Source organism: Accipiter gentilis, chromosome 5 (assembly GCF_929443795.1).
Source record: "Accipiter gentilis chromosome 5, bAccGen1.1, whole genome shotgun sequence".
Taxonomy (NCBI): Eukaryota; Metazoa; Chordata; class Aves; order Accipitriformes; family Accipitridae; genus Astur; species Astur gentilis.
Window position 1 is genome coordinate 16,159,617 of NC_064884.1, and position 22,096 is coordinate 16,181,712.

General features: G+C 40.6%; 1 protein-coding gene across 1 annotated transcript in view; it reads left to right on the forward strand.

Moving 5' to 3' along the window:
• The window catches only part of SPTLC3 (serine palmitoyltransferase long chain base subunit 3), an 87,802-nt gene that overhangs the window by 59,657 nt on the left and 6,049 nt on the right, over positions 1-22,096 (forward strand). The window contains exons 7-9 of the mRNA XM_049801541.1: positions 1,744-1,849; positions 9,048-9,267; positions 11,416-11,542. Of these exons, the coding sequence (XP_049657498.1) occupies positions 1,744-1,849; positions 9,048-9,267; positions 11,416-11,542 (453 nt within the window). The remainder of the gene's footprint in view (positions 1-1,743; positions 1,850-9,047; positions 9,268-11,415; positions 11,543-22,096) is intronic.

Sequence of the window (22,096 nt, forward strand, 5' to 3'; positions counted from 1 at the left end):
TCAGTAGAGAAATAATTCAGTGGAGAAAAGGGGGCACACAAATTTTACTTCATGTGACTGAGTGAGTTTTCTGTCATCCTCGGGAGTCCTTTAATGCTCAGAACTCAAAAGGGTTTCTGAATATTATCTACTCAAAACAAAAGGGAAGGTGAGCAGCTCTCTTCTATGAAATATGCACGTGCTGCAAATGCTCAGCTGGGTTATAAATTCTCCTTTTAAAGCACCGAAGAACTTTTATTTCCTTGATTGCCATCTAGTGGAAATTGTGCTGTCTGCATCACATTATTCATAAGGGCATTTCCGTGCCAGAGCTCATTATGCTGTGCAGATGATTGCAGCTTTGAAGTGAGGGGCAACTTCTCATGCATGTTTTGTGCTTTGTAAGTTATAGCAAGGTCTTGCTAGGTCAAGAGATTACACAGTGAGGTGCAGAGTGGCACAGGTGTTTCTGAGAAATTTGTCTTTTTCCAACATCAGTAAACGGTACTAGCAAGAGGTGAGGTATCAGGATAGAAAGGTTCAGCTCATAACCTGGCCATCTCTCAGGTCATAGGTTATTCACAATGGACAGTTACTGTGCAAATGGCCCAGTTCCAGTCAGGCAGAAACCAAACTATAGGTCAATATTATATATCTGAGGTGTTTTTTCTTCACTTTGGACAATTGTATTTTACAGATTAGCCTTGTACTATTTTAAAAGGTTATAATAACTGCATTAAGATGTGTTGCTGAAACAGTGGGGTTATATTGTGAAAAAATGCCATTGATTTTCCCAACCCACAATTTGAGCTGACCTGCAGTGTTCCTTCAAGTTTTACAAGTCTCTGTAAGAGGTTCTTTGAAAACATTTTGAAATGTCGATCCACATTCCTGAAAAGTACCAGAATAATTCATTCTGGAGATTGTTCATTCATGTGGAGACACCAGAATGCTGGTTAGATTTCAGCTCTGCACTGAGAGTTACATTTGGTCTGACCTTTTTTCCTGTGATGTTTTTTTCTTGTTTCTTCCACATTTTTCAGAACTTCAGTGGCTTTCCTTCAAGAATTTTATTAGATTACCCACACTCAGCTCTTGAGAAAGCAGCTAAGTTTCTAACACTGTTCCAGGCCTCCTTATATCAAAGTCCCACCAGTGCCAAGCATTTTGGCACCAAATTAAGTGTATCCATGCCATGTGCTTGTATCCACTTCTCTCTCCCTCTCTCATCAGCAATCTTTCACTCACTCTCCTTCTTGAGAAGGACACGATTTCTCTTGCTGCCATCCTGATGTGCTTCACACAGCCTGATCCAAACCTTTGCTGAAGCAATGCATATTATTCATGAGCCCATGGTGATGTTGGAAAGCTACCCAAAACTTGTTATTTGGAAGCCTTGAAGACATTATGATTATCAGCAACCCATACAGGGAACTGCTGGCAATTAGCCTCAGTACGTAAGCAAAGTGGTTCCCTTTTGCCTTTAAATAAAAACATATGCCAATAATATCTAGAAGGTTCCCAGATAAGGTACATAACTGGAAGCTTTTTGTAACTCTCCTTGTCACTAGATTGCATTCAGGCAAATTAAATTGATCCTTGGGTTTTGTCTACTAATAAAGGAAGTTTGTCTTCAGGACACATATTTTTTAATGTTGTCTTTTTCTGTATAAGAAAAATAATGCCCAGTAGAAAATCACAAGTTCATTAGAAAAATCTTTGTCAATGTTTTTCCTTCCTCCTTTTTCTCATTTTTAAATAAAGATATGCAGAGCCTTGAGAAGTTGCTGAGGGATGCAATAATATATGGGCAGCCTCGAAGCCACAGAGCATGGAGAAAAATTCTCATCCTTGTGGAGGGCATTTACAGGTATGTTTGTGTTTTAGAAACATGAGTACTCTTTATCATTTCTCATGACAGAATGATATATTGAGTGAAGCGAACATTGACTCTAGGTATCTGAGAGAAATCTTAATGAGAGTGGAGGTTACAATAACATTCTGTGATCTTACGAATATGTTGATTTCCATTACGTCAGTCTGAGCCCTGGTGTAACTTGTTGCAGTTAGATCCTGTGCGTTGTTCTGAATGTTGATTTAGGAAATCACAGTGGAGTGGGAGATGTACTGTGAGAGCAAGATAGATCATCAGCTGGTGTATGTTGTCACAGATGTGATAAAATTCATGGAGCTATAGTAGGTGAGGAGTTTTGCTAAGTGAGTAAGCTGAGTTTTCTGGAGTCGTTTGTTATGCATGGGCAGATCAAAAGATAAGTACGCAGAACTAATTAAGTTCTGCATGCCCAGTTCTTAGCCAGCTGTCAGAATCTAAAAACTCAAGCTAAACATAGGCCAACTGATATCAGTACCTTTCTAGTAATTACTGCTTTATCTATTGGACTCACACTTTAACAGGAAAAACAATTTTAAAAAATGGCTTTCAAAGAATTATACAATGATATTTCATGTAGTCCCAGTCCCTGGAGGAATTTGAATGAGAGAAGTTCTTTTGAGAATCCATCAGATAATATCAGCATCAATAATACCATGTAATTATAGAGCATCCCAGTCAGATAGCTCCAGTTCACTAGTGTGGTGCACCTTACACCCAACCAGAAAGACAAACCATCACTAAAGTTAAGCAGCAAAGCAGAGGCACCAGCCAGGCTCACCATCCTGGGCTTCATCCTGTCAACTGCTCAAGTCAGGAGAAGGTTGCTGGGGAGGCAGCCATGGGGCTGGTGGAGGGCATGGAGGGGGAGCCACTGGTGGGCAAGGAGCTGGAGCAGGGAGCGGCAGAGATCATGAATAAGAGGGAAGGGCTGAAGAAGCAGGGATCTGGACAGTAAGAGGGTTTGCAGAGATCTAGGCAAGGCTATTGTGGTGATGACAAGGCAGGGGGGAGTGCGAGAAGGATAGTTTGGGGATCAGCAACACCTACACCAGAGAGAAGGGAACCAGAACCACTCATTCACAGGATATGACATGGCTTATGAAAGCAACATTAAACTTTATACGTAGGGATCATATCATGTGTAGCTGAAATACAGCCAGTCTGGATGGGCTGTCGTTTATGTCATTTTATTGAGAAATGCTAGCATAGTTGAGCTGATTGGCTTTTTTCATAAGGAATCTTTTACAATCTCATGTCATCAGACCTTCATAGTTGTCAGTGCTTTCTTTTTACCTAACATCTTCCATCTGCAAAGAGAACAAATCAGTCCTTACCTAAACACCTGTCACTCAGAGCTGAAAGAGGTCGGCAGCAGATCAGCTAATCCAAAGCATGCTGAACGTCTCCTTTCAACCAGAATAAACAGATCAAAACTGCAAATAAACATAGCTTGGCACTGCTAAAAGAAAGCTCAGATTTAAGGACTTTGATCATGCAGAAATTAAGCAGACCACCAACATTTTACTGACAAATATTCCCATCGGTCACATGGCCTGCAGAAAATGCTCCAGCTGCTGAGCTTTGTTCACTTTTAAATCCTTTACGCTGGATATTGACCACTAGGGAGCAAGAAGGTAGACTGGTGACACAGAAGCACAGATCAGTCCAAGCAGTGGGACAAACCCACTGTCAGATATTTATAACTATAATAACTGTAACTATATTTCCAGATGTATATTTGATATAGTGTTCCTCTAGTTTTGCAGTTCATTTTCAAAGGAGATTTCATTCTTAAATGTTTGAAGAACCTTCTGTAGGAATGCAAAATAAAAACATGTTAAACCTCAGAGAACCTCACTAAAAAGGAACCATAAAGTTCCTTCTGTCCCATAAGGGCTAAATAATATTAAGACCACTCATGTCCTGAGTGTCCATGCTTGTGAAAGGCATAAAGTAAAAGAAAAACAAAGCTCAGCTCTCTAATAGTGTCTCATTGGAAACTAGCCCTAGCAGTAGCTAGGTTGGTTGGTTAGTTGTTTTTATAGTCTAAGCAGATCAGAAATTGAAGACTGTGGTTTGGTTGCAAAGCAAGTCAGCTCTGACTTGAGGGAGAATACCACCACACCCCACCATGTTGTATCCCTGCCATCACTGCCAACCCGAGACGCACGCAGCTCATCTGTCCTTGCAGCACTGCTGGGAACAGACTCACAGGCCATGTAGTCTAATCCAGTAAGTACCTAATAACATTTCATATGCAAAAGAAAAGCTGGAGAAAGACATATCAGAAATAGTTTCACTTGTTTTGTGTGCAGGTTCTCTCCTTTCTTGGCCCATCATTTTTGAAAGAGACTAAAATTTTCCAACCCCATATTGGCTAATGTTAGTATATTAGTTTTCTTGAAAATTTGACAGATGCCAAATTCATCTAGAGCGTTTAAGAGGAGGTAGAGTGTTGTTAATGTATTCTTCTTACAATAGTTAATTTTACCTTTTTTTTTTTTTTTTTTTTTTTTTCCCCTTAAAGGACTTAGGTTAGGCTTCAGGGACAACTAATAGAGAATTTGAATAACTTGGTCAGAGCCATTCTTAAAATATCTTGTCTTGCAAGTTTGGCTTGGCAAATTTTTACAGAAATGCTTTTTCCAGAGATGCAAAAGAAACACTAAGCTTTCCTTCTTTAAAAAAAATATTGTTATATGGCACACCATAGCCTTAGTACGGTGAAGCCGATGGTACAGAAAAAAAATTGCCTTCTGTTTCTATTAGGAGTATGTTTAAGTGTTTACACTGAGCATAAGCCTGGACTTACCAGCTGGCAAAATTTGAAAAGGGTCATTGTTAGCCAACACGAGCATTTCTGGAAATCAGACTTGTGTTTGAAACCATAAGCCACAGATTTTGCTTCGTTACAACTGAAGGCAGAATTGGCCTCTCAACTTGGGAAGCACTCAAGCTACATGTCAGAAAATAGCAATAAGTATATGTTTGTTTGCTTCTTAATGTCTCTATTATTTTAGAGAGAAACAAAAATCATCAGAAGTAAATGTAACTACTAGTTAAAGCTGGTTCTTAACTTGGACTAGCCTAGGAGCAAATATATTCCATTTGTGTTTCAAACTGAGAGAGACCATCTAGCCATCAATCCTCAGTACAGAAAGCATGCATAAGTTTTGGCAGTGTCCAGGGCACAGGTTAAACTGACTTGCTACATCATATTTCTATTATTTAAATTCCAGCTAATGTTTTCCTTGGCATCCACCATTTCCAGTTCAGGATTAATCAGTTGCTGTATTCTTACATGGTTTGTGGTAGGCTTCTGCTCTCTTGCACACATATTTACCTAGGAGTCAGGTACACCAAGGCCCAGGGCAGGAGTTATGGGGCACCAGAAACTGATCAAAACAGATTGTTTTTCACTTGGTTTTTCTCTGATTTTAATTGAATTTAGGTATTTTCCCTTCCAGCTAAGAAAACAGCTCTCTGATCAGTTAGGTATTGTCCAGTGCCTTTTCATGTGCATTAGAAGTTCCTTGGGATTCAATGCCAATACCATAGGAAATTTATCAGGGTTATTTTTTATTTCCTGGGATTAAGTGACTGGACTCCCAGAAAAGAATGGGGTAACATTTAATGTCTTTGGCCAGGGACCAGCATTAAATGTTAACATTTCTATCGTTTCAGTGTATGGGATTGTATTTGAGGGCAGGGTTTGAAGGTTGCCTTAAAACTATTGCTCTAAACTACAAAACAGATTATTGTATGAATGTGCAAGCTTTATGTAAGAAAACAATACCTAAAGTAAACATTAAAATAGAATGCATATGTCTTGGGAGTAACAGCTCAGGAAAAGAGAGATTTTCCCAATTACAAACTAGCCTGAAAGGGGAACAGGTAAAGTTTTCAAATGTTGAAAGGATGGTGGAACTAGAGGGCATGTTTAGAGATGTTGAGTGATGCAATTATGAAGAACATAATAGGTTGAATATCAGTAAATTAATTTTCCCTACAGAAAAAAAAAAAAAAAAAAAGAAACTGTGGTACCATAGTAGGATGTAGAAAACTCTTTTCCTGAGAAGTTTCAAAATAAACTGGACAAAACCTGTCAATATGCTGTCAAGAGCCAGCCCGTGTACCAAGCAAAGGGACCAGCACAAGCCTGCTCTTCCTGTCTCTCAAAGCACTTGGCTACACAATTCACCAGCTGCATCAGGAAGAATCTCAGTGGTTTGGTAGGGATCAAATCAAGCTTCAAAATTCAGTGATCCCAAAATTTTGGATTATCTCCTCACATCTGGAAGTAGACTCAACCTGAGTGTGTACTGAAGCAAGTTTTTGTGCCTGCCTGCTGAACAAGGGAGATCCCTGCCACCAAACTAATAATTTTTTGCTAAAAGACGGGATGTAATACCACATAACGAGAATATCTGGCCTGGGCAGAGCCAGCTTTTGTTTGTCTGCACCCAGCTTTTTCAATGTGCCCTGTGTGCTTGAGCAGATCTGGCAACAGATCAATACCTTTGTAAAAATGACACAACCAGACTGAGATAAAATGATTACAGTTCACTTCTGGCTCCCTGGTTTAAACTCAGTCGACATCAATATTTACAGAAGGATTCAGTAAACTTTCCATTTGGGCTACCCAAGGCGTTATGTGAAGTGAGCTTTATCTTGGAGCAATTCTAAACAGAGCGGTATTCATATCACAAACCATCTTCCAGGGTCAAAAGAGAGACCAAGAACAGAGTAGGCAGCAAAACAGCTCTTGTCTCTGCCATCAGGAGGGCTGAGGCCTGTTTGAATGGCAGCAGAGAAAACATACACAAAACCAGCAGCATTTTATCTACTCCACGGACACTTCAAGGCCATGTTAGGATCTGGCAGCTATTGTAACATTTATGTCAGCCAGCGTCTTTCAAGAGCAGTAAATCAACACTGAAAATGAATACTTGTTTTGCTAAACAGCTTACGGTTCAAAGAGAAATCTACTCATGCAAGTAAGAAAAGTTTTTGTTAAATCCTCTTAATGGTTAAATCTTGCAACAGCCATGTACCAGCTCTGTATTCTGGGATTCAGCAACAACTTTGCTTCCATTCCACAAATATGCAGCAAATCATGCTCTGTATTTTTAATTTACCATTTTTACTCTTGTCTTTTTGAAGCTAAATGCTGTCTCTCCCATCTGAATCTCCATGAGCCACTAAGCCTAATGATGTCTGTGTAAACGCGGAAAAACTCTTATTGCCCTTCTCTGCCTAGCTGGTCTGCCCAAGTATTGCTGGAAGGTGGAGGGTGGGATGCCTATTCGTTTCCCTCTGCAGAAGTGCTCCTTGGCACCACTCTTACTCTCTGACCATATAGCCAACCTACAGGCAGACTAGATGCAGCCAAAAGCTGCCATCCCCAGCACGTATGATGCTGCATGCCCAAGCACACCCAGTGGCTCGGTATAATTTTTAGCTGGCTAATGCATTGACTCTGGGCTGTGTGAGAACTGTGGGCTCTGCCCTTGTATTCATTAGGAAAATAACTGTGGTGGTTCAAGTTGCTTTTCCCCCCGATGCCAAGTGCCATTTGGGAAAAGTGAGAAAGCCCAGTCCTCAGGAGCTTGCAGTACAAGCCAACCCATCTTTGCTGCAGTCTTCTATGGCTGGGCAAGACAGAAGGGCAAGATTTGCCAGCAGTCACCTGACAGCCAAAAATATCCCTCCAGGCACACACAACCAGGCTCTCTGAACCTCCCAGTACGAACAGCACAGGCAACCCTTGTCCACGGCTGCTCCCCCGTGCTGTTCTTTCAAACAAATGGAGACTTGCCTATGGGCAGATCTCCTTCAAAACTTGGAGACCAAGCTGTTTCCAAGCTTACTCAGGAGACCAAAGGATGAAGAGGGACTAAAATTGTCAGAAATTTCCCAAGTGCTAAAAGCACATCCTACTCCTTTTGCGGTACCAAACTTCCAGCTGCATAGTGCAGCTGGAGTGGCAATAAAACAATCTGTGAAAACCACTGGTCCAGGATCTAAAAATAGCCAAGAAGTTGTGTTGATTGCACTGCTCTTTTGTACATGCTGTTTGGGAGCAGACTTGACCTTTCTGCTTAGCTGAAACTCTTGTAGCATTTGCAGTCAGATACACCTTAGCTGTGGGCCTTAGCCATGGAGCAGTGGTTTTCCTGGCACACAAAGCTAGTGGAAGAGAACATGTTTAACTCATTATGAAATGAATACTGAGTGCATCAGAGCATATCCAAGCATAGTCATCTCACTAAGGTTCTCAAGACATACTATTGGTACTTAACCTTTATGGGATCAGAGTGCATTTCTTATTTACCTCCATGGGCTTTCATTTTGCTGTACACCTCCTCTGTGCGTTCCGACTTACTGATGTGATTACCAACAATACAAAAGATTTATCATCTTTTCTTATTTCTGCAAATCTCAATACACCATTAGTGCAAGTTCAGAATATCTCCTTTTCCTGCACGACTCTAAGAAAGTAAAAAGAAAATTAATGGAAACTTTCTTCTTTTTGAGTACTAGGTAGCAGATTACATTTCCTAAATAGTAGATATTGGGAGCAAGAATTGGTAAGAGTCGATTTGAGCTCCCTTTTCTAATCTCCAATTCTGTCCACTCTGCAGACTGGGGCTGCTTAGAGTTATGGCACCATCTATGCGTCTCATGTGGCCCATATCCTGTGTAAGTTAGACCCAACTCCTCCACACCAGAGTCATTTTATCTAGAGCTGTTACCCCCAAATATTGCCACAGTAGCTGACGATGAAGTAAGCAAGGACCAGACTGAATTACAGCAGTTCCTTACAATTCGTTACAATATTTGTGTTATAGTGAATTGTAATGTGCTGCTTTGGTTGAGTATCTCCCCCTTCCTTTATAGCTTTCCTTTTCTTTTCTGGCATGCTGAATATTTGCAAATGTTCAAAGACTTTTTGACTGGTTTTGATTGTTTGAATTCTAAAACTGTTTGACTGTTTTATACTCCCCTGCAGATGGGAAAGGGTTGCAATTTTTCTTTGAACTGTAAATACAAATTGAGGTTCCAGAAGATCTTTCACAGAGTAAGGCAATTAATGCCTATATTTTCTGGCAGTATCTTAAAGAGAAAGAGAGTACAAGATTTGTTGTTCATCCATGATTCTCTCCATCTGCAGCATGGAAGGGTCCATTGTGCGCCTGCCAGAGATAGTCTCCTTGAAGAAGAAATACAAAGCCTACCTCTACTTGGATGAAGCTCACAGCATCGGTGCGGTAGGAGCAACAGGACGAGGAGTTGTGGAGTACTTCGGTATGAGTCCTGATGATGTTGACGTATTAATGGGAACGTTCACAAAGAGCTTTGGCGCAGCTGGAGGATACATAGCTGGCAAAAAGGTAAAAGAAAAACACAAACATTGTAACATCAAGGCGGGGGAAGTACCTTCTTATTATGTATGATATATTTCATTATCTTTTCGCATAGACTGCTTTACAGGAGCATTATTCTAAAGTTAGTACCATTTTTGTCTGGGTCCCAAATGCACATCAAACAGTCAGACTTTCTTATTTTTGTCTAATGTTCATATTATGTAATTTGCTTGGGTTGGGTATTTCTGTGCCACCCTGATGACTGTTGTTTGTCTTGGAAATGTTTAGACACATTGTGGTTGGCTAAATATACTTCACTACATTAATTTGCATGCAGACTGCTCGTTACTTTGTTTCACATTTGTAAACAGTATGTGGAGCAATATTGAGAGATTAAAGCCACAGTTTCATCCGCTGATAATAAAATTCCTGAACAGTTGTGGATTGTCATAGTTGCATTTTTTAGGAGAATGGAGAAAGAAGGTTACTGAGGGCCTTTTGCAGTAGTAAAATCCATGTCCTCAGTTGCTGTGTGTATATTAACAAAACAACGTCTTGGCAACAACAGATGTCAACAAAAAGTAGAGCTGAGCTTGTTTTAACCGGGGCTGTAGAAGAAGAGAAAGCACAATCGGCACCACTGTGAAATGTCATTGGTTTTGGTGCTTGTCAGAAATATCAAGTGGTTGCTGATTATTTACCCTTTTCATACCCTGCTGAATGTATTTCTTAAGTAGTTTGCTGAATGCATAGGAAGCCTGTTTAGACAGCCCATATGGTTGTTGTCAGGGTAAAATTAATAAGGGTAGCACTTGAGTAGAATAAAAGGGCTATAAGAAAGTATAAAGTGTATATTTCTTACTGTCTTTTTTAGTTTTGCACCTGGAGATCTTAAAGCAGACTATCATAATACATAAAGAACCACTTTTCATTGTTTCCTTTGCTTCCTGAATTTGTATCTGAGGGTTTAACTCTTAGCAAAGACAATGTGGCTAATGTAGCTAGAAATTATAGGAAGCCTAGGCCTGTGAAAAGCAGTCTAAAGTAATTCATCATCTAATCCTTGGAAGTTTTCTTAAATGAAAGTGGGTTGCCCTTTTCACACCTGTGCGTATCACTAAGCTTGGCCTCAGGCTTCCAGGCCTTGGTGGCAGCTGCTCACCCAATACACTTAGCACACTTACATTCACTGCAGCCAAAAAACCACTGGGGCACTGTTTATTCTGTGTCAGCTAGAGCACAGAAGCCTTCTCAGCTATTTGATCAATAGGATTACAATTGCAATATAGCAATGCATAACCTGTATAAGGTTAGGTAAACCTTTACCCTTAGCATTGGACTTATGGCATAGACTCATACAGCTTTTTTGGCAATAATTTGCGTTACTATCTTTTGGATTTTTTCTGGCAATATTTTTTATCAAAGGCAGTTTTCAAGCAGGTCTCATCCCTTTCTCTCTAACATGCATTCAGCTTTTAGTGTGGTAACTGTTACTCTGATATTTTGCACTGGGAGGTATAAGCTGTCATAACAGTGATGGTCTTAATCAAGCACTGAATCCCTACAGTGTCCCTGGATTCAGGAGTTACTGGTGCTTTAGACATGCCTACAATATAGCAATGCTTTTTGTAGGAGCACAGATTGTACTCTTAGTTACACAAGGAAATGTTAAAGCAACTATATTGACTCTAACATGACTGTCCCTGCCACACTGATGGGAAGTTTCAACTGAAAGAAATTTATATGCTAATAGCCAAAGATAGATCCCAGTAAGGTTGCTTTTCCTAGGTTACATCTTGTGGCAGAGAAGCTGTACTGATGTCATGTAGGCTTTGCTTCATCCCCAGAGAGGAACTGAGTAGTATTTTAAGTGCAGCTGTTCATTGGTCTTTAAATTAATTTGGCTCCTTTATAGTAAGTCTTAGCAGAGAAGTAAACATTGTTCTATTCCAGACCTTTGTTTCAGCTGTAATTGCTCTACTTATATGGTAAAGTATTTGCACCTGCCTGATGTTTCTTCAGGCCATGCATTAACAGTAGCAGCCAAGAAAGCAAACCAATAACTGGTGAAACATCCTCTTTTTTTTTTATGTTCTCACTCCTGTGGTAGTTAAGAGGTAGATCTGCTGTTTGGCCAGCTCAAAGCTCATTCGTGCTTTATTTTGCTTGTGTAAGGACCTTGTGGACTTTTTACGAACTCATTCTCACAGTGCTGTGTATGCTACATCTATGTGTCCACCCGTAGCAGAGCAAATCATCAGGGCGATGAAATGTCTCATGGGATTAGACGGGACAACACAAGGTAAGCCACCTTCTTTAACTGCACTTATTTCAATTACTACCAGAGCGTCTACTGCATACAGGCATACACAGAATGTCATCCAGCAGCAAAGTAGTATGGTAATGCAATGCAAAGGAAATAATTCCTACTGTAAAATTAATATCCAAATTATCATACTTATAAGTATTATCAATTCTATTTCTTTTTCCACACTCATCCACTTGCAGCAGAGATGGAAACATTCTGGAATTCTCGCTCTGTAGTTGCCACCACTCTGCTTTGCAGCAACAAATAGAAGTACATAAATTGCCCTTTGTGTGGATTGTCTGGCTTTGTAGGAGGGGTTCTTAAGGATAAACCTTCATTAATGGCCTAGATGCTGTCAGCTTAGCTTCTTTGTAAGTGTGAACCTTCAAAATGGCAAGCAACTCAAGCATGGTGCAGAATTTCAAAACAGATATTGTATGTTAATTGATAGTATGAGAAGATGATTATAATAATTCCTACCTCACCCAGGCATTAATTATGGTGTCCTAAAGCTAATTTTGAAGTACATTTTGTCCCAAAAGAATTGACTACTTGGTGTCTTTATGAAAAATTACATTTATTTATATTCCATTCCTGAAGTTGCAGATGCAGCTACTGTCCAGTCCTCTGCATAACATGCTTTCTATGCAGCAAGCAGCAAAACAGCTGTGACATATCTATCTGCTACTGCATCAAAGTGATACCGAGATGTATTCAATGTTCTAGGGCTTAAATCCTAACTCGGAGTGGTGGGGTTTGAATTTGTACAGGTTTCGTCAGGAATGCCTGAGAATCGTGTCACTGTGTAACATGTGGTTGAAGATACAGGTTCTGCTCCGAATCGCAATCTCTTTCACACCGGTCCGGCAGCCCTGTGCTGTGCTCTTTTCCCTTCCCTTGTGTAGGACTAACAGAGTAATTCTGTATTAGCCCTCCCTGAGAGATATGACCGGGGTAAGGTGGGAACAGAAAGGAAAAGGGGTATATGAGAGCAAGTGAGGTACTGCTCTGCACTACTCAGTTGCAGTGCCCTAGAGGGAAGCTTCAGACCTTGATAGACGCAAGGCTAGTAAGACGTTTATCACAGCCCTTCAGCGAAGCCAGAATTCACAAGACCCTACTGTTCCAAAGGAGGGACAGAGAATCCAGTCCCAGCACTGAATTCTGCCGAGTGCAATGACAAAGTGCAGCAAAACCCCAGCGCGATGTGCGGACGATGAGGAAACGATGCTTTTGTCATTTTGGCAGAGGAGTCAGAGCGCAACAACCGTTTCTGGCTTGCGGTTTGAAAGGTCGAGGTTGCGTGTGCCGGTCCAACGTAAGAGACCAGCTCTGACGTGGTGGTTGGGCCTTGGGGAGCAGGGCGCAGGCCGTCCCCTTTCCTACAGCTGCCCGCGCCCAGCTGCAGGAAAAGCTTGCCGTCAGAGGGCGGCCTTACCCTGGGTCTGCCCTGCAGTTACAGGCTGCAGGCTCTCGCACAGGCCGCGAGTGAGATATTAAACACGCAGAGCGTTTCCAAACCTTCAAAGCCTCTTAAAAATGGTCTTCAGCTAGCGCGATTCTGCATACAGCTCAGGGCAGGCTAATAGGAGAACTTGGTTCGAGGCGAGACTGTCTTAAGGCTAAGAGTTTGCAGCCTTTCTCTTCCAGAAGCAGTGCTGTTTGTATTTCTGCACGAAGTAAGTGCTTATTAAGTCTTAATCCTTTACGAAATAAATCGGGGTTCTGTCAGTTTTTTAAAATTTTTCTTGTAACATGAAATGCGAATTAATATGAAGACAAATAAATAAATCGTATATCACAACTTAAGAGTATTGCACAAAGGCTAGCAAACTGGCTATGATGCGTAAAAAATGTTTCTTGTCCTTCTGAGCCAGACCCATTATTTTAGTCTATTTGTTTTTCTTTCATGTGGGTCTCCCTTCATTAGGCTGTCTTCTGGACTACAAAAAAAAACAAAAAAACAACACAACTCAAAACACAGGAAAAAATGTTATGCTAGACCACACTACAATGCTGCTTTGGCATCAGAGAGAGGAAGGTGGCGGCTTAGAAAGGAGGGGGGAACAGAAAGAAGAAAGCACTGCGTCTTCTTAGATATTTTTGTTTCCAAGGACAACAGCAGCCTTGGCTGCATTCTTTTGGTCCACTGTCATAGAAAATGGTGAATCCTGCATATGAGCCGTCCTTGCGAGAGCATGAGCCGTGTAGCAGAGACACCCGGCAGAAAAGTTTCAAGTGAACCAGAGTTGCCACAGGGTGGTATGCACCCTTTGTCCTCTGGAAGCCTGTTGAATCGATAAAAGGAGTTTATTTTGCAATTTATTTCAAATGGCATTCTCTTTCCACAGGATGATTTGGGGAATCCTTTATAAGAGATGTCCACTGATGGGCTTGTCCTCCGGAGGGCATTTCTGTAGGGGAGAGTACCTTGCAAAAAATACTGGGAATGTTTTGGAAAAGAATGAAATTAGAGTTTGCTAAAAAGATCCACGTTAACTAGAAGGTGCTTTTTGAAAAAAGTATTCAAAATAACAGGGTGACAAATGTGTTAACCCAGCATGTTCTTACATCTGAACTTCATGACTGACTCCTCAGTAGACTAATAGAAAACCAAGAGAAGGAAGACTGATTTGGTCATTGAAATTGCTGCTCTGAAAACTCTTTATTCTATTTTTTTTTAGCACTTCACACAGTCTTCTTTTATATTTTTCCAGATACGATGCTTTTACATTCCTTTCAATTTCTTGCTAGTTATTCTCCACTAATTTGTTAAGCAGGTGATCTAGAAAAGAGAAGCGTAGGTGGAATTATATAGTAAGTAATGCCAGAGGCCAGAAATGCAGCGATACTGCTTGTGTTTATCCTGGTGTGTGTCCAAATGATTGATCTCCCATATTTTCTTCCTTCATTTTCAGTTAGTAAGAGTATAGTTGTTTAGAAAAGGAATCAGGGTATGCATTTCCAGGACAGGATCAGTATACTGGATAAATAACTGCAGGATATGAATAGATGTTTATGGACACAGGGGCTATGGCTTCATTACAAGGAAGGAACAGGTTGGCACTTTAAAAATAATTTTATGAAACCTAAACTGTTTGGCTGGAAATATCCATAGCAGGTGTCAGTTTCAGGCTACAATTTTTTCATATCGACACAAAGGTTCAGTCCTTCCTCAGAAGAAGGCTAGATGTACATATGGGGGGTTGATAATCGGGGGGGGGGAGAGAACAACAACAACTTTAAAAATCCTTTTCCCCCTGAAGATCTTCAGTTTCTCTAGGCTTTGGGATGAAGATTTTGATTATGATACTCAAGTTTATCATTTTTGCCATGTCTGTGAAATACCATCTAAGCCTTGTGATGTTACAAGTCTCTAAAAAAATCTGTACTTGAAATTAACATTGACAAATCTCAAGATCCACCGAGTGAAGGAGCATCTTCCAGCTCAGTTTGTGGGGCCTGAACAGAGCATCCCCCACCTGGAGCCTGGGCAGGCGACTGGGGCTCTGAGCACCTGCATCCATCCTGCACTGTCAGACACTTAGGGAGGTAAGCCAGGAAGGTTTAACAGAGAAGAGACTCTGACAAGCAGAGGAGACACAACAGGGAATAGATAACAAGCGGGTGATAAGGGTGGAGACTAGGACCAAAATAAGAGGCTGAGAAGATGGGGTGTAGACGCTGTGAACAAAAAGGGCTTGGTGTGGGGAAGGAGATGAAGAGGGAGAAATGTGTCTGCAAGAAAGTGCAGCGAACACATGACTCGCCAAAACCAGTTCTGGTACCTCAGACATTCCTTGTTCTTCTCTGGTCAGTAAACTGCTGTGGAAGTGTACTAGCAAGGTGTCTACTTACCTTCCTTTGTAGCAGGAGACTCCAATTTGGATGGGAAGTTCTCATTTTAAAAGCCTTGCACTGACATAGGTAAAAAGATACAGAGAAGACATGGTATCTCTCACAGAAACCATCTATCAAGGTATGGGTATGTCCCAGATCAATATTTGTGATAGTTGTGAGACATTAATATCATGAGAATGTAACTGGGAGGATACTGCAGAGCCCACAGCCAGCTATTACAGTTTCCTTCTTTTGCCATGTTTTCTGCTCTGACTTGAGAAAATGAAGGACAAAAAATGGTCAATTAGGAGAAGATAGTAGTTCCCTCAAAAATTATATGCACAGTTGTTCCTGCCTGGGAGAGAGGGGTAGATTGGGGTCACTATGACCAAGTCCTTGAGTGACTTGCATCAGAAGAGTCAGAGAATGACAATAAAAATTGCAAATGTATTTCCAGTTTTATGTAAAATCATATTTTTAGTAGAGCACAAGTCCTGGTGTTTTTCAATGCCGTGTTTCACAGGACTCTCTGAAAATAACAGCTTGTAGAACAAGACATATTTATTCTTGGTAACATAATGTCATAGGTACTATCATAGTTCCTATAATAAAGTTGTTCAAAAGCATATGAACTTCTGGCAGCTCTATTTCCTTTAGTAATGTCATAAGGCAGCAAGTTCCACAGTTCAGTTCATATAGTCTATTAAAAAAATTAAATATTTTATCCCTCTTAAGCCTTTGTGGCCTTTTCATCTCAAATGTGTCTCTCCTCATTTATTAGGAGATATGGGAAGCAGAAGTTCCCATGCCATTTACTCTTTATAATTCATAATATAGATATTCCTTATATGTTCTCCTCGTGGCTTCTCATTACCCCACTGGAGATACCTCAGGAAACTCAGCAGCTGCCTTACCGGTTTTATCCCCATGATGAGACTGTAGTTGACTCAGAGTGTTTGGACCCTGCACAAATTTTCAAGTACGCTTACTTGCATGCAACACAGCCCCTCCAGCTGTGACCTTGGACCTTTTTTTTTTTTTTTCTCTTTCTGCCTGAGAATACCAAAAGCATATTTTTACACTTAAATTTGATAGGTAAAAAACAGAACCACTAGGCAGACAGAGTTAAGACTGCTAGGAAATCTAAAGCAATTTTCTTGATGACTAATAATAGATTATAGTGGTGTAAAAAGCAAATTGCAGCATTTGCAAAGGCATCATTTTTCTGTTTAATGCATGGAAAACAATAATTCACCAGGAACAGTAGGCATTTTTAGTATGTTTTTATGGGATGCTGAAAAATTTAAAACCCTATCCTCAGCAATCTACTGTCCTTGTTATCTTAAAAGATAATTCCTGAGGTTGTTTAGGATAGAAAGTGTTTCTTTAAAATATTAATTTACTTTGCCATTTGTGCTGATTGGTATATCTTTTTGCAACTACTAGTTTTCATTTTTGTTTTTAGCAGACTTTGAGTTCTTGCATTTGAGCTCATTGAGATTATGAGAAGCTGCAGAATGCTGCTTTCTGTTTTGGCCTTGCATTAAAAAGATCTGGTTTTAAAAGGTTCCTTTTTAAAACATTTCCATCTGCCTTAGATTTTTGTATAACTGGAGGACCAGCTTCTTAAAATGCTCAGCTTCCAACATTTTCCACTGCTATCTGTGCTCAGCAATCTTTTGAAAACATTGGCTTTGCCTGTCAGGGTCCTCTGTAAATTCAAAAACCTTAGTTTCACATCCCTACAACCTGGTATGAACCAGCACTGGTACAGGGAAGGGCAGTCTTGCCCTCCTTTTTGCCTTTCCCCCCTGCCTATCCTCTTATTCGTGCCCCTTTTCCTTATGCTAGCGTTAGCGTTCGTGCAGCCACACAGTGAACTGAATCAGAGAACTCATCTAGCTGGAAAATAAGTGACCCTTCCACAAATGGTTAGCCTACAGCCAAACTGGTTCCCCAAGCCAATCTACCATATGGCTACATGAATCCCAGTGCCAGGACTTGAGCAGCTGGAGCTGAGAGGAACGATCCCATTTGCAGCAAAATAAATCTGCGCCAGACTGAACTGATCATGAAACTATAGCTGTAAGCTTTAATACTGCAAGCTACTTAGTGACGGACCCGTTGAACCTGCTCAAAACAGCTTGCAGAATCAGTCACACTAAAGTACATCTTTTTACTGCTCCCTCTCAAATTCTCATTTTGTTGCTTCGTTCTGAGGTGATTGCTTCTCTTGGGTCCTCATCAAGCAGAATGCTTGAACCCTGGCTAAATTTTAAGTTAATAGTCCCAATAAGTATGTGCTTACATTTAAAGCATTTAAGCAAATTTATTCCCTGTTTGCACAGCATTGGCTCCATGTCTAGGGCTCCCAGTCACTATGACAGTGAAGATGCTAATGATGATAATATGCTGTCGTGATAATTATTTGTCTAACCTGAACATCACAGATGTTCTCCCAGCAGTGACTGATGAAACAGAGCTAAATTCTGTCATCTTTACTCAAAATGAGTGAGACGCGTTGTTCCAGTGGAATCACCTGCCGTGCTGTCCACCTCCTAAAGGAAGCCAAAGGTAACCGTGGAGGGTCAGTTGATCTGAACAAGCAGGGGCTTTGGAGTAATAGTGTTTGCAGTGATTTGCAAGAGCTCTGAGAACTGACCAAATTCTACCTCATTTGAAGTCACTTTTTCCATATTCAAAGTTAAACCAGTGCTGTAGTTCTTTAGCAGACCTTAGCCACGGATAGGTGTCCCCTGCATTCACAAATAGGTATTAACTGCAGGCAGAGGAGGGATGCATCACACTTGGATGTGACCCATAGCCTGTCCCCCAGCAAAGCAAGCTAAGCTTTCCCCAGGGACAGCAACACAGCCACCTTTTAAGGGTGTCTTTGCTGCCAGGATAGAGCATGAAGATCCCTCCTCCATTCCAGATGCTGCTTGCCACTGTCCAAGGAATCCAGTGCCGTTATCAGCCTGAGGAGCATAAAGGAAAGAAGTGCCCTTTCTAACGGCATTTAGATCACTGGCATTTCCGAAACACCTAATGTGATACAGATGGAGCACGTTGTGCACTGGCTGGCTTTCAGCAGCACGACTGACCTGCTTTGTGATTAATCACCTGTGCTGGGAGTAAATAAAGGCTCAGCCAAGGCTGGCTGCTCTGTCCCCGCTTTCGTGCAGGACACTGAATGCTTGCATTATATATCTGAATATAGATAAGGTGCTGGATAGGCATAGCTGACTTATTCAAGAAATAAGGTAAAAATGACAGAATTTGTACAATTTTTCTCCTTTCTGTTTCAGCTGAAATTGCCACTTTTTCTTCCCTTAACCTGGTCTGGAAAGTGTTTTGCAGCAGTTCACAGTTAAAATTGGCCTGACTAAATAAGTCCTTAAGGGCTTATTTAGCAGCTGAATTAAGTTGAAATTACTAGTTTTCTAGTTGGCATTAGATTGTAGAAGAAAATGTCTTCACCTCTCCCCAATTCATAGCAAAGTTATTTTTTTATAAAGATTTTTTATCTGAGAACATATTTCCTTTAGGCACCCCAGTTTTATAGCATTCTATTTGTGATTTAATACACATGGAGGTACATGTGTGTTACTCTTATAATGGAACCAGAGGAAAAAAAGAAAATCTGTCCATCTGCAACAGTTTAGTGGGGAAGAGCTATTGTTTTCCAAATTTTTTTTCAGCCTATGAAAGTTTGCTTTTTACTATCTAGTTGTTAGTAGAGGAGGGCAGGGAGTGGAGTTCTCCATCCAAGGAACACAGATTGAAGAGACACGCTGACACCGGTATGTAAAATCTTGATTGTGTAACTAATTATCTAGAAAGACCCTGTGAAACAACAGCTGGAGAAGATTAAAGCAGGTGGATTTGTGTCTTGAAGAGTGCACCACATGCCAAAAAAAAAGTATGGTGTGGGATTATCTTTCCTGGAACGGGTTCAGGAAAAATAGCTCTCCTTCAATTAAAATACACCTGAGAACTTGATATGAAAGGCTACAGGTTGCTTATTCCTGTTTTCAATATAGTGAGTCAGAATTTCCAAGGGTAGAAGCCTACAGGAAGAGTTCAAAGGTAGAACGTTTTTGCAGGAATTGAATGCAGCCAGCTTCTCTGCTTATTAAAATCTTGCAGGAGTGAAAAGCAGACATCTCTGAAGGAGGAAAACAAACTTTTGTTTCAGAGAGCTGATAGTTTTACTACCTCTTTTGCTGCCAGGATAAGGTCCTCAGCTGGCATAAATAGCAAAACTCTATTGAAGTGCGTGGAGCTGTGCCAGGTAACACCCGCCTGAGATCAGGCTCTCAGACATGTAGTCAGGGTGCCTTCCCGCTGACAAACTCTAGAGCAGCTCCTCAATGAAAGCAGGTCTGAAGTCATAGCCTGGCATGTGACAAAGTGTCTACCAAGTCTGTTAGTCCAAGTGGCTCTCTTAAAAAGCTCGTTGCTTCAAAGAAATTATGAGCAAGCCACTATCTTTTATCATTTCTCTCTCTTGCCTCCTCTTTACATTTTTCCTTAAACTAAACCATATTAATTTTGAGCTATAAAGCCTTCTAAGAGCCTGCAGAAATTAATGAGCTAAAACTGGCAATATGCAATAATGTGTGTCAAATAAAAATACAATCAGCATTTTTCCCAGAATTGCCAACACCTTAGAACTTTGCAGTAAACCAAATATTTTTAAAGCAGTGCAACAAATGTAAACTCTAAATTTGCCAGCAGTAGGTGGATTGCAGATGCAGTAAATCTGGTTTTGTTGTACCATCCAGGTAATTAATCCTCTATTTCAACAAAATCCCAGTAAGCTGGCTGTGTATCACTGTATGTTCCAAGCAATGTGAAGATAACTTGTGAAATTTAAGAATCCTTTATTGTTCAGTTTTCTCCCTTTCTGTTCCTTCTTAATTCAGCTAATAAAAAGATGTAGAGCTCTTAATAAGGTCATGCTCAACCTTCACTGAAAACTCTGGAGCATTAGTGGGCTTAGTTTTAATTAGCTAAGGGTCAGTTTTCTCCATCCAGGCTGTTTTCTCTGAACATATGCTGTGTTGTGGTTCACATGCTTTATGGAATATAACTATCTGGATATCCTGCGTGCTGTGCTCTAAGCTATTTGCATAGACTGTAAATCCTCAAGAAGTTTGCAAACTAAGAATTTTTTAACAAGTATATTTACTAAGAATATATTTACTATATTTACTGATCCTCTAATTAGTGCTGTACAGGTAAATTCTTATACTCAGATAGATCGTTTTACCTCAAGGGTCCAACTCTGCAGATTTTCACTCAATAAATAGTAAAGGATACAGGATCAGAGCCTCAAGAATCAAAGAAAATAGTTTTTAAATGCGGTGTCTTTGATTAAACATACCACAGTGAATTTGGACTAAGATCTGATTCTAAGTGAATTCATCACTCTTACACTGGTTTAATCTGCAGTGTGGGGGAAAAATTGGGCCAATGAGACCAAAATAAACATTTTGCTCAGATCTGCCTCCTTATCTGACGTTGGAGGATCCCATGAAGGAATGAAAAAGAGCGTTGAAATACAGTTACAAACTTTAAGGTTTTTATTGCTCTTATCAGGACAGCATATAAGATGGCTGTATATATGATGCATGTATGTGGTCCTTGACCACAAAACTTAACATGAGAAAGGAAAGTGTTGACACTTGGTAAAGAAATAGGTTCCTCCCAGCCAGCCACCCACAAATACAGTGTGTGTAGCAATCGTCTCCTAATGTGCTTTTTTTCCCTCCAGATATATGTGAGTGCTCTGATCTTTTATTTGCCTCTTTAATGCATCCCTGCAAATGAAATTACTATTCTGGGATGTTGCTAAAACATTAAAGTGGCTTTTTTGCATCTGCACTGGCTGGCTTGAAATTAGTTCCATAGGGAGTCTCAAAAGGGGATCCGTCCCATCGCAAAATTGTTGAAGATATAGATCTAGCGAGGGAAGATTGGAAGAGGTGTTCGACTTTTGAGGGGTTGCCTGAAACTCCTCTTTCAGCTCTAATGTTTCCTCTGCTGGATTCCCCCTCTTGCCTTGGAGTCTAACTTTCCAGTACCTAAAATAAGTAGAGACAAACTGATCAACTCTGGGCCATGCGCATATGGTTTGATAAATACTGAGCGGCCTGGAATCTTGCATGGCTGACACTTTGTTTCCAGCTTTGTGGTAAAGAGCTGAATAGAAAGGAGAAGGCAGCAAGTCTTCAACTGCACTCGCCAAGAACATCTGCATTTATGAAAACTTTCCCTAATTGAAAATCTAGTAGTTTCAAATGCTGTAGACTGAGTTTGGAAACTAGCTCAGGGGCTGCTAAGATAGCGAGAAGCAGCAGTGGTTTTGAGCCCCCAGTTCAGGTTAATATTCCCACCCTCCTCCTTGTAATTTGGGCATTCAGGATGTGCTAATAACATCTTTACAAATTCTAACAAGGGAAAAAGTCTCTCTTTAGAGTTCAGAAACAGTATTCTGTGGTTCTTCTCCAACTCCCTTTCCTTGCAGTCTCTCCTGCCCCCATTTCTCCTCCTCCTCCTCAATATTTCCTCCTGGTTCTTTGAGATCTACTACACCAAAAATATTTTTGGAAATACCACAGACTATTGTTTTTATTAGTGACTGGAAAGCTTTGTAGTAGGATGCTTTTGTGTTTCATTTGTTTTCCTTGCTTTGGCACAGCT